The sequence below is a fragment of the Saccharomyces mikatae genome (assembly GCF_947241705.1).
Source record: "Saccharomyces mikatae IFO 1815 strain IFO1815 genome assembly, chromosome: 4".
In the NCBI taxonomy this organism is placed as follows: Eukaryota; Fungi; Ascomycota; class Saccharomycetes; order Saccharomycetales; family Saccharomycetaceae; genus Saccharomyces; species Saccharomyces mikatae.
Genome location: NC_079259.1, coordinates 994,844 through 1,007,193, shown reverse-complemented (window position 1 = coordinate 1,007,193; position 12,350 = coordinate 994,844). Strand labels below are relative to the sequence as shown.

At 36.1% G+C, this 12,350-nt stretch overlaps 5 protein-coding genes across 5 annotated transcripts; 3 read left to right on the top strand and 2 right to left on the bottom strand.

Moving 5' to 3' along the window:
• Positions 1 to 216: 216 nt before the first annotated feature.
• Positions 217 to 1,095, bottom strand: INM2 (inositol monophosphate 1-phosphatase INM2; the record flags this gene model as incomplete). Its single annotated transcript, XM_056221478.1, has 1 exon — positions 217 to 1,095. The coding sequence occupies one exon, from the start codon at positions 1,093 to 1,095 to the stop codon at positions 217 to 219; it is 879 nt and encodes a 292-aa protein (XP_056081264.1).
• A 458-nt stretch (positions 1,096 to 1,553) lies between these two features.
• MGP12 (Mgp12p) lies at positions 1,554 to 1,898 on the top strand (the record flags this gene model as incomplete). Its single annotated transcript, XM_056221477.1, has 1 exon — positions 1,554 to 1,898. One exon carries the CDS (start codon positions 1,554 to 1,556, stop codon positions 1,896 to 1,898), a length of 345 nt encoding a protein of 114 aa, XP_056081263.1.
• A 185-nt stretch (positions 1,899 to 2,083) lies between these two features.
• On the bottom strand, positions 2,084 to 4,714 carry ZIP1 (Zip1p; the record flags this gene model as incomplete). The annotated part of the gene is made up of 1 exon (XM_056221474.1): positions 2,084 to 4,714. One exon carries the CDS (start codon positions 4,712 to 4,714, stop codon positions 2,084 to 2,086), a length of 2,631 nt encoding a protein of 876 aa, XP_056081262.1.
• A 1,026-nt stretch (positions 4,715 to 5,740) lies between these two features.
• Positions 5,741 to 6,610, top strand: DPP1 (bifunctional diacylglycerol diphosphate phosphatase/phosphatidate phosphatase; the record flags this gene model as incomplete). Its single annotated transcript, XM_056221473.1, has 1 exon — positions 5,741 to 6,610. One exon carries the CDS (start codon positions 5,741 to 5,743, stop codon positions 6,608 to 6,610), a length of 870 nt encoding a protein of 289 aa, XP_056081261.1.
• Positions 6,611 to 7,110: 500 nt separating this feature from the next.
• GCN2 (serine/threonine-protein kinase GCN2) lies at positions 7,111 to 12,093 on the top strand (the record flags this gene model as incomplete). Its single annotated transcript, XM_056221472.1, has 1 exon — positions 7,111 to 12,093. One exon carries the CDS (start codon positions 7,111 to 7,113, stop codon positions 12,091 to 12,093), a length of 4,983 nt encoding a protein of 1,660 aa, XP_056081260.1.
• Between the last annotated feature and the right edge of the window lie 257 nt (positions 12,094 to 12,350).

The following is a 12,350-nucleotide window of genomic DNA, read 5'->3' as shown; positions in this document are numbered from 1 at the left end:
CTTTTCAATGTATTTCGCGTTGCCGTGAAAGGGCCACGCATAATAGTGCCATTGTTATGCTTAACATGAACTCCATAATGGAGAGATCTAAGATCTACGTATTGCATCAAGAAACTGGTTTGAGTTCGTAATACGCTACAGAAAGCGGGTTATGTTTATGTTAAGAGTATATAAATTCTTTAGAATAGTTTATTTAACGACATCTAGAAGTTGTATTCAGTATTTCAGTTCACCAGCAACATGGGTCCAGAATGATTCCGCGAATTGCTTCTGTTCGATCTGGTCACATCCACCTCTAATAGCTAAGTAACATCTTCTGTTCAATGGAATGTCCCATTCCCCACGGATTCCGCCAACCATTATTCCTCCTGCCTCTTGAAGAATACACCAACCAGCACATACATCCCACGCCCAGCAGCCTCCTTCCCAGTATGCATCAAGCATGCCGCTTGCTACGTAGCATATGTTCATGGCCGCACTTCCTGTGCTTCTGAACCCGTGAACAAAGGCACCAGATTCACGAAGTAGATTTTTGTAAGTATTCATTTTTTTGTCGAAATTTGCTTGTGAACCTTCAGTTCTTTCTGAACCCCCTTCTAGAGCAATTAATGATTTCTGTAAAATCAATGGTCTTTTCGTCACATTTATATCCTGATCATTCAAGAAGGCTCCGTTGCCCTTAGAAGCATGGAAAAGTTGGTCCAAATGAGGGTTGAAAATTGCACCAACTACTGGCCTCCCCATTTCAGCTAAACCTAGAGAGGTACAACTATAAGGATAACCGTGGATAAAATTAGTAGTACCATCAATAGGATCAACAATAAATGTTGGGTCGTTAGTAATTATAGTGGCACCCTTCACATAAGTTTCTTCTCCGATAAATTTGAAACTCGGATATTTGCTGGATAATACCGATTTGATTAAGGATTCAATCTGTTTGTCTAGAGCGGTTACCAAATCTACGCCATTTGATTTATCATCATATGAATGGAAATTCGTTCCTGTGTATGATTTTATTAGGGGCCCTATTTCACTTTTAAGTAAACCAATGAATGTGTTTTCCACCTCCTTCAGTTCTTGCTTCGTTAAGACCATTTTTTTCAATTTGAGTATGCTCCTCTTGACTGAACCTTAACTTTGTCTATTGTTACGATTTTTCTTTTTTAAGTATTTCACACCTAAATCAATTAGGTTCTTCACGTTCTATCACTCGGAACAATGTCGTCCTTTATCAATAATTATATTTTAAGGGGGCAATACAAGATCATTCAGTAAAAATCTTTATTAGTTGCATTCCTGAGGATATTTGCTCACCAATCATATTTACTTTGTAATGTCAATATGACTGTTTTTGCAGTTGGATTCCTTTTTTTTCACTTTACGGTTCTATGAGATGCGCAAGTGACTTCGGTAAAGAAACCATTGTTGACATGGTAAACTTTCGTACGTTAATATAGCGAGAGATCACATAACGAACTAATGCAAAATTTGCTACAATTCATAACGAGAATTCACTAACTTTCTAATCAAATACAAACTACAAAAAAACTATTATGTCGAGAACGATTCTCCGCACTATACATACTTCGAGGGTATTGTTGCATGACGCAGAAGTGAAACTAACTTTTTTCTCAAAACCCAATTGTGGGTTGTGCGATCAAGCAAAAGAGGTAATAGATGATGTCTTTGAAAGGAAAGAATTCCATGACAAGAGAATTCTTTTCAAGGTAGTCAACATAAATGAACGAAAAAATGCAAAATGGTGGAAAGAATACTGCTTTGACATACCAGTACTACATATTGAAAAAGTAGGCGACCCTAAATCATGCACCAAAGTTTTACATTTCCTTGAAGAAGACGATATTAGCGAAAAAATAAGGAGAATTCAATCCAGGTGACGTGAATTATATAACCTCTTTATTTTTCTAGGGTTACAACACTGTAAATATTTATAAGCTATAAATAGGTATGTACTTTAAAAACATCTGTGCTAATTTTGCTATGCATCCTTCTGACGCAGAAAACAAAATGAAATGTGTTCGCATAAAAACGGCTTAAACTTCTTATAACTTGATACCATTTCTTACTTCCTTCTTCTTTTCTTGCTTATTTTTAATGGCTGATCATCATCTTCTACTAGTAGCAACTTTTTTCTTGAGGAAATTGGAGGTTTCATGCTATTTGAACCTTTTTTAATTTTTCCTTTGACTGGTCTTATTTGAATAGGAGAGGGGTTGGTCAACTCTAAATCGTCATTTGAAGACGAAGAAAGATCAAATTCATCGTTTAATTTGGATGCTTCTTTGGATGAATTGACTTTTGTTGATTTGCTTGTGTGATCCACCCTAGGACATCTTTTCATTGGAGAAAGTGCACAAGCAGCGCCATTAGGAAAGTAATCAGAGGCTATACCATTTTTTTTAGGCGAATCTGATGGGTTTGTAAAGTTTTGTGTACTCCTTTGATTAGATGCGACTCTTTTACAGTTTTTAATCTCCTCTAACTCTTGTATTTTCTGTTCTAATTCCTTCTTTTGCAATTGCACCTTCTGTTGTAAATTCTTGGTTACGTCTTCCAGATTTTCGAGACTATCTTGTAATTCTAACTTTTCGGCTGTTATATCTTGTTTTTCTGATTTCAAGACTATCATCTGTTGTTTTAGAGTTTTTACATCGCTTAATGATTCTTCAACACCAATTTCCTTTCTTTCTAAACAATTTTTTAAATGTCTATTCTGTTCTTCAAGTTCTAACTCATGGGCCTTCAACTGGACCACTTCGACATTTAGCTTTTGAAGCTGCTCATTATTTTTCTGGAAAGCCTCCAATTTTGTTGAATGATCTTTTTGTGCATTTTCCTTGAATTCTACTAGTTGTTGGATTCTTTGCTTCAGAGTTTCATTTTCGGATGTTAATGCCTTGACAATCTCGTTTTGAGAAGATATTTTATTTTCGTAATTTGACTTTGTGGTGATGTTCAAATTGTTTATCTTGTCGAGTTGGCCTTGAACTGTTTTCAGTTCATTAGAAAGGCTCTCATTTTTTTCGGTTAAACTCTGCTCTTTGCCAGAGATTTGTGAGATTTCTATGTTCTTCGCCTCTATTTTTTTGACAAGATCTTCATACTGTGCCTCTTTAGTACCAAGAGAGCTAATAATCTGATTCTTTTGTGAAGATAATGTTGACCGTTCACTCTCCAAATGTTTTATCCTTTCTTCATACTCGCTGGACTGGATTATTTCCGCTTTATATGTCTTCAGCAAGTTTTCCAAGCCCAGATAATTTTTAGCAGCTTTCGATGAATCATCAAGCAGGTCATGTTTTATATTATTTATTTCGGTTAGTAAAACAGTTTGACTATTTCCTGATGATGCTAAGAGTTCTTTTTGTACACCTGTCACAAGTTCTTTTTGGTTCATATCCAGCTCAGTTAGTGTTTCTGTAATCTTATTCTCACTCGATGATATTCTTCGTTGTAAATTCTCTTTGAACTCCACATATTGTTGCTTGAGTATAGTCTCTGTATGGCTACTCAACTCTGTACCAGCTTCTTTCAGTCCTATATTAAGGGTATCTTTTGCAGTATTGAAGTGTTTTTGTAACTTTTCTTCAAGTAGGTCATGAACTTTTTCTTCGAGCTTGTTAAAATGCATAGTATGTTGAGTTTTATCTTCTGAAAAGAAACCCTCGATTGTTTTAGTCATTTGTTCTCTACTTTTCCCTATCTCCTGTATTAACGAACTATTCTTGATTTTTTCCTCGCTCAATTGGCCTGAACAGTCGTCTAGTTCTCTTTTTAGATATTCAATTTCTTTACCCTTTTTCATTAACTCCGTGTCTGTTTCCTTTTTATGCTTTCCTAAGTCGTTGATTGTTCTGTTCAAGTTTTCAATATTTGCTTTAAATCCGCTTATCCTTCTCTGATATAGTTGGTGGTTTTGTCTTAAATCCTTTAGCTTGGCATCTTGACTATTCTTATGACCACTCAATGTTACAATTCTCTCTTGAAGAGTTTCTAAGCAAGATTTATATTTAACCACTTTTTCATTAATCTTGTCAGAATCAGAAATATACGACTGTAGTCGAATCTTTAACTTTGCATTGTCTTGTTGCTGTTTTTGTAGCTCTTGCTTCAAATTTGAACATATCCTTTGGGTATTTGTAAAAGCTTCTAACAAGACATCATTGGAAGATGCACTGGAAGTATCAACTGATGTGTGTAAAAGAGGCTTGCCATTTGTCATGGCGTATTCATGAATTTTACTGTCTTTAAGCGTTGTCTCAGAATCATTAGGATCCCCATGACCTGCTTTCAATTCTTTTGTCACACCTTCACTCACTTCTCTTACTTCTGTAATTTCAAAATCTTCGTCAGTATCATTTTCATTTCTGGCGTCATTATTGTTTAGAGTTCTGTTGTACTGGTCTGTTGTTAAGTTCTTCGGTGAATTTATATTCATCCCACTATTAGTGTAACTATGATTCATCTTACTGAGGTTTATATTCGGAATTACTTCTCGTTCAGTGGAAGTATGGTGGGGTTTTTTAAACGCATCATCTTCATCTATGGAAGAATCCGCCTGGGCACATTTGGCTGAATCCTCTATGACATTATCAGAGGAAGATTCTGAATCTGCATCTCTAACTCTTAGTTTGGCGAAGATGTTTGGTCTAGGCTTAAATCCCATCGAACTATCTCTAAAAAAGTTTGACATTTTGTTGAATGTTAGCCGCCGAAGATTTTCTTTTCTTGTTGTCAATTCTCAGAAAATAAAAAAGATCACTCCACTGTAAATATTGAAGTGAGTGATGATACTCGGCTTAATTCTTCAGGGGTTCAGGATTCCTTCAAAATGGTCCGAATCTTTTACTGTAAAAGTAGCACTTTGTTTTCTTTATGTATTGCCTTCATTTATTGATGAGGCTATTCCTTCAAAAGACGACAGCGCGTTCGATAGCATTTTTCACGAAGATCTTGATAATTTCCAAAATATTGCTATACTCATCAATCTCCACCGCAACATAATAGCATTAATGTGCAATATGCACACCCATGACCTGTCCTGAGATTGCCCGCTTGTGAATGATGTACTTGTAACGGCCATTTTTAAGTGAGAGTCTTACTTCCAATCTTCATTTTATATTGTATTAATCACGCATATGAGATCATACTAGACTTTTTCCTACTCGAATTAATGTCGTTCCCTCTTTTCATTGAAGCCAATTTTCAGGCTGCATATTTGTGACATTTCTACCTGAGTTAGGACCTTTCTGCTACTAACTTTCTAGTTATATCGTTGTCGATGATTGCTTGAAAAATTTAATCGTTAACAATGACATGGAGAATGAGTAAATCATGCGGCACGTTTGACATATACTGCCCTAACTGCATATCATGTTATCGGTGTTGATCTTCGAATTATACAGTCACTGGTTCATATGGACTAGCCATCAGCCTAGTTTGAAATATCGTCAACTATTATTTTTTATATTCCAATAATAATTCACTTATCAGTTGCACTTTTTCATCGCTTTTTTTTTGCAGAATAGTCCCAGGGAGTAAACAACTTTAGAGTCCCTTAACATACTTGCAATAAGAAAAGAAGGAAATCATCACTAAGAAACCAACTCTTCCAAATCACATTATCATAGATTTTCAGGTAGTCCGAAAATTTATAAGGGATTTATTTATCAACTAGCATAAACCGAAACCCAAAGTTAGAGTATACTGGACGATTAACATGAATAGACTATCGTTTGTTAGGACACCATTCAACATAGCTGCAAAATGGAGGCTGGAAGATGTTTTTCTGCTCATTTTAATGATAGTGCTTAACTATCCTGTATACTATCAGCAACCATTTGAACGCCAATTTTACATTAATGATCTCACCATATCACATCCTTATGCGACAATTGAACGCGTCAATAATTCCATGTTGTTTGTTTACAGTTTTGTCGTCCCTTTTCTGGCTATATTGTTAATTGGTTCCGTTCTGGCCGATAGAAGACATTTGATTTTTATTCTATACACCTCTCTGCTTGGTTTATCGCTCGCTTGGTTTAGTACCAGTTTCTTCACAAACTTCATCAAGAATTGGATTGGAAGACTAAGACCAGATTTTCTAGACCGTTGCCAACCTCTTGAAGGTCTCTCCTTGGACACTTTATTTACTGCAAAAGAAGTGTGTACCACCAAAAATCATGAACGTTTGTTGGATGGATTTAGAACAACCCCATCAGGTCATTCAAGTGAAAGTTTCGCGGGACTTGGCTATTTGTATTTTTGGTTATGTGGCCAACTTTTGACCGAATCACCACTAGTACCCTTGTGGAGGAAAATGGTGGCCTTTTTACCGTTATTAGGAGCTGCACTAATCGCTCTCTCCAGAACGCAAGACTACAGGCATCATTTTGTCGATGTAATTTTAGGGTCTATATTGGGTTATGTAATGGCGCAGTTTTTCTATAGAAGAACCTTTCCAGCCATCGATGACCCTCTTCCGTTCAAGCCATTGATGGATGATTCAGATGTCACTTTGGAGGAGGCAATTAGCCATCAGAGGATCCCGGATGAAGAACTACACCCTCTATCTGATGAAGGCATCTAAGAATAAAATTATATACTCCATCATGACATATAAAATCAATAACCTCTTTAGTTTTGCAGATAGTAGTGATTATACTATGTAGATGCCCTATTTTATCCCCCTTCAAATAGCTTCTGTTATATAGAATATTATGTGCATCATATTTTGAGGAACGTCAACATCACATTACACGAGAGTGTTGAAGGGCTATTATCTATCTTAATGCTGAAACATAGTTAATTACGTAGTTCCTAAGAAACATATTGGAAAGCGATCCTTAAGAGAGCAAGTCTGGTGTAATTGATCTTTTATAACGCCTTAATTGTCTCAACAGAGATTTAATTTTACATTCATCTCTCGATTTCTATTCATAAAAGGCTATTTTCATTATAGAAAGTCATATATTACACTAAACTTTGCAATATCTATACTGTTAAAAAGTCCTCGCTGCCTTTTGAGATTTTATAAGCCTTGGAATTTTTTCAATAGCTACCATTCCCTTTAACGCATACTATGTATAAATGTCATTAAGTCACCTCACTTTGAATCAATATTATGAGATACAATGCAACGAACTTGAAGCAATACGTTCCATTTATATGGATGACTTCATTGACTTGACCAAAAGAAAGTCCAGCTGGGACAAGCAACCTCAGATTATCTTCGAAGTCACCCTTCGATCTGTTGCTAAAGAGCCAGTAGAATCATCTATTACGTTGCATTTTGCGATGACGCCAATGTATCCTTATACAGCCCCAGAAATAGAATTCGAAAATGTACAGAATGTAATGGATAGCCAACTGCAAATGCTCAGAAATGAGTTTAAAAAAATTCATAGCACCTCTCGAGGTCAAGAGATTATATTTGAGGTAACATCATTTACGCAAGAAAAACTGGACGAATTTCAAAATGACGTTAATACACAGTCCTTGGAAGATGATCGGTTGCAGAGGATCAAAGAAACTAAGGAAAAATTAGAAAAGGAAGAAAGAGAAAAACAGCGGGAAACAATAAAGAAGAGATCTGATGAACAGCGAAGGATAGATGAAATAGTTCAAAGGGAGCTGGAGAAAAGACAAGACGATGATGATGATGAATTGCTATTCAATAAGTCCACTCAGTTGGATTTACATCCACCTTCAGAATGGATTGCATCAGGGGAAGCTATCGTCTTTTCAAAAACTATAAAAGCAAAATTGCCTAATAACTCAATGTTCAAATTTAAGGCAGTTGTCAATCCTAAACCGATAAAATTGACATCAGATTTATTCAGTTTCTCCAAACAATTTCTTGTGAAGCCTTATATACCACCAGAATCGCCGTTGGCAGATTTTCTAATGTCTTCTGAAATGATGGAAAATTTCTACTATTTGCTTTCCGAGATTGAGCTGGACAATAGTTATTTCAATACAAGTAGTGGGAAAAAAGAAATAGCCAATTTAGAGAAAGAGCTAGAGACTGTGTTAAAAGTGAAACATGATAATGTAAATCGATTGTTCGGTTATACAGTAGAGCGCATGGGGAGGAATAACGCTACCTTCGTTTGGAAAGTAAGATTTTTGACAGAATATTCCAATCACTACCCTGTGGGAGATCTGATACAATCCGTCGGATTTGTTAACCTAGCAACAGCACGTATTTGGATGATCAGATTACTTGAAGGATTAGAAGCCATACACAAATTAGGCATTATTCATAAGTGTATTAATTTAGAAACCGTGATTCTAGTTAAAGATGCCGACTTTGGAAGCACTATTCCAAAACTAGTTCATTCGACTTATGGATACACTATTTTGAATATGCTATCGAGATACCCAAGTAAAAATGGCTCTTCTATTGAGCTCTCTCCAAACACATGGATAGCCCCCGAATTGGTGAAATTTAAGAACGCAAAGCCTCAGAGATTGACTGACATTTGGCAGCTTGGTGTTTTGTTTATTCAGATTATTAGCGGATCTGATATAGTAATGAATTTTGAAACACCACAGGAATTCTTAGATTCAACGAGTATGGATGAGAGCTTGTATGACCTTCTTTCGAAAATGCTTAACGGCGATCCGAAGAAAAGATTAGGAACATTAGAGCTACTGCCCATGAAATTCTTGAGGACTAATATTGACTCTACTATCAATCGATTTAACTTAGTCTCTGAAGGTGTTAATTCTAACTCAATGGAATTAGTTCCTGGTGATACATTGAATATTCGAGGGAACGGAGGGAGAACACTCTCACAAACTAGTATACGAAGAAGGTCATTTAACGTTGGCTCCAGATTTTCTTCTATTAATCCTGCAACGCGATCTCGTTATGCTTCGGACTTTGAAGAAATCGCAGTTTTGGGCCAGGGTGCATTTGGCCAAGTTGTTAAGGCACGTAACGCTCTCGATAGCAGGTACTATGCGATCAAAAAGATTAGGCATACGGAGGAAAAGTTATCTACTATACTAAGTGAAGTAATGTTGTTAGCAAGTTTGAATCATCAATATGTTGTACGCTATTATGCTGCATGGTTAGAAGAAGACAGTATGGATGAAAACGTTTTTGAATCGACTGATGAAGAAAGTGAAATAAGCCGGTCTTCCTTTGGTTTCGAAGAGAACAGTTTATTAGATCAAAGCAGTATTTTTAATAGTAGAACGAACCATGATTTGGATAATAGTAACTGGGATTTCATATCAGGATCAGGATATCCGGATATAGTTTTCGAAAATAGCTCTCGTGATAATGGGAATGAAGATTCAGATCATGATACTTCTTCAACTTCTTCAAGCGAAAGCGGCGATGATATTGCTAAAGAATCGGAGAGTATTCAAAAAATTCCAAAAAGGAGGAGTGGTGTAAAGCCCATGATAGCTTTTAAAAAAAAAAGTACACTTTTCATTCAAATGGAGTACTGTGAAAATAGAACGTTATATGATCTGATCCATTCCGAAAATTTGAATCAACAACGCGATGAATATTGGAGGTTATTTCGACAGATACTGGAAGCTTTGAGCTACATACATTCTCAAGGTATCATTCATAGGGATCTGAAGCCAATGAATATTTTTATCGATGAATCGAGAAATGTGAAAATTGGTGATTTTGGGTTAGCTAAGAATGTCCATAGGTCCCTGGATATTCTCAAGTTGGATTCACAAAATTTGCCAGGAAGCTCAGATAATCTAACCTCTGCTATTGGAACAGCTATGTATGTTGCCACTGAAGTTTTAGATGGCAAAGGCCATTATAATGAAAAGATTGATATGTATTCACTTGGAATCATATTTTTTGAAATGATCTATCCATTCAGTACGGGTATGGAGAGAGTAAATATTTTGAAAAAGTTACGATCGGTGTCGATAGAATTTCCTCCTGATTTTGACGATAATAAGATGAGAGTTGAAAAAAAAATTATAAGGTTGCTTGTGGACCATGATCCTAATAAAAGGCCTGGGGCCAGGACATTATTAAATAGTGGTTGGCTTCCTGTTAAGCATCAAGATGAAGTTATCAAAGAGGCTCTGAAGAGCCTGTCAAATCCTTCTTCCCCTTGGCAACAACAAGTGAGAGAAAGTTTATTCAATCAATCTTACAGTCTAACGAATGATATTTTATTTGACAACTCAGTTCCCACATCTACTCCTTTTGCGAATATCCTCAGGTCTCAAATGACAGAAGAGGTGGTTAAAATCTTTAGGAAACATGGAGGTATTGAAAATAATGCTCCCCCAAGGATTTTTCCAAAGGCACCCATATACGGCACGCAAAATGTATACGAAGTGCTTGATAAGGGTGGTACTGTCTTACAGTTGCAATATGATTTGACCTATCCTATGGCTAGGTATCTGTCTAAAAATCCAAGTCTGATTTCCAAGCAATATAGAATGCAACACGTTTATAGACCTCCTGATCATTCAAGGTCAAGTTTGGAACCTAGAAAGTTTGGTGAGATCGACTTCGATATAATATCAAAATCTTCTTCGGAGTCAGGTTTTTATGATGCAGAAAGTCTGAAAATTATTGACGAAATATTAACTGTATTTCCTGTATTCGAGAAAACAAACACTTTTTTCATCTTAAATCATGCCGATATTTTAGAGAGTGTTTTCAATTTCACAAATATTGATAAAGCTCAAAGGCCATTAGTTTCACGAATGTTGTCACAAGTTGGCTTTGCGAGGTCGTTCAAGGAAGTGAAGAATGAATTAAAGGCGCAATTGAACATATCTTCCACAGCACTAAATGATTTGGAATTGTTTGATTTCAGACTAGACTTCGAAGCAGCTAAAAAGCGCCTTTATAAATTAATGATTGATAGTCCCCATCTAAAAAAGATTGAAGACTCTCTGGCACATATATCTAAAGTGCTAAGTTACTTGAAACCCTTGGAAGTTACGAGGAATGTTGTGATATCTCCTTTGAGTAACTACAACAGCGCTTTCTACAAGGGAGGTATAATGTTTCATGCAGTCTACGATGATGGATCTTCACGTAATATGATAGCTGCTGGAGGAAGGTATGATACTCTGATATCTTTTTTTGCTAGGCCATCAGGAAGAAAGAGTAGCAATACTAGAAGGGCCGTAGGTTTCAACTTAGCATGGGAAACAATATTTGGTATCGCGCAAAACTATTTCAAATTAGCTTCTGGAAATAGGATAAAAAAGAGAAATAGGTTTTTAAAAGATACAGCTATTGATTGGAAACCAAGCAGGTGTGATGTATTAATATCAAGCTTTTCAAATTCTTTGTTGGATACAATTGGGGTCACAATACTAAATACATTATGGAAGCAAAACATCAAAGCGGATATGTTAAGGGATTGTTCTTCGGTGGATGACGTCGTCAGCGGTGCTCAACAGGATGGTATAGATTGGATTTTGCTCATTAAACAACAAGCGTATCCTCTAACCAATCATAAAAGGAAATATAAGCCACTTAAAATAAAAAAACTGAGTACCAGTGTTGATGTGGATCTAGACCTTGATGAGTTTTTAACTTTGTACCAACAAGAAAGCGGCAACAAATCATTAGTCAATGATAGTTTGACCCTAGGTGACAAGAGTGATGAACTTAGAAGGTGGGATGAAAGCAGCAGTGCCGGGAGTAGTCAAGAAGGTGATATAGATGATGTTGTTGCTGGTTCGACTAATAATCAAAAGGTAATTTATGTTCCAAACATGGCTACAAGATCCAAAAAAGCTAATAAAAGAGAAAAGTGGGTTTACGAAGATGCAGCCAGAAATTCTTCGAATATGATAATACACAGTCTATCTAACGCACCAATTATAACTGTTGATGCCCTAAGAGATGAAACTTTAGAAATAATCTCAATTACTTCATTGGCTCAGAAGGAAGAATGGCTGAGAAAAGTATTTGGATCAGGTAATAACTCAACTCCTAGAAGCTTTGCTACTAGCATTTATAATAATCTTTCTAAAGAAGCACATAAAGGGAATAAATGGGCAATACTGTATTGCCACAAAACCGGAAAATCGTCTGTTATTGATTTACAAAGGTAAGTTTTCAAAAATTTGTCCAGCGCTATCACACATCCGTCAGAAGTAAGTATATGAATCGTTTTGTTTACTATATATTCAATTGATGTACCGAATACACTTTCATAAAATAAATAAGGCTCCTTTTCTTATAGAGGCTGCACTGGTAGAAAAACGGCTGTGTATTTGTTGAAATGCTTTATATCTATATTTTGATTTTTTCGACGAATATGAAGGCATGCGTATTACAAATTCATCTGCACAGGACAAACCTACCACCT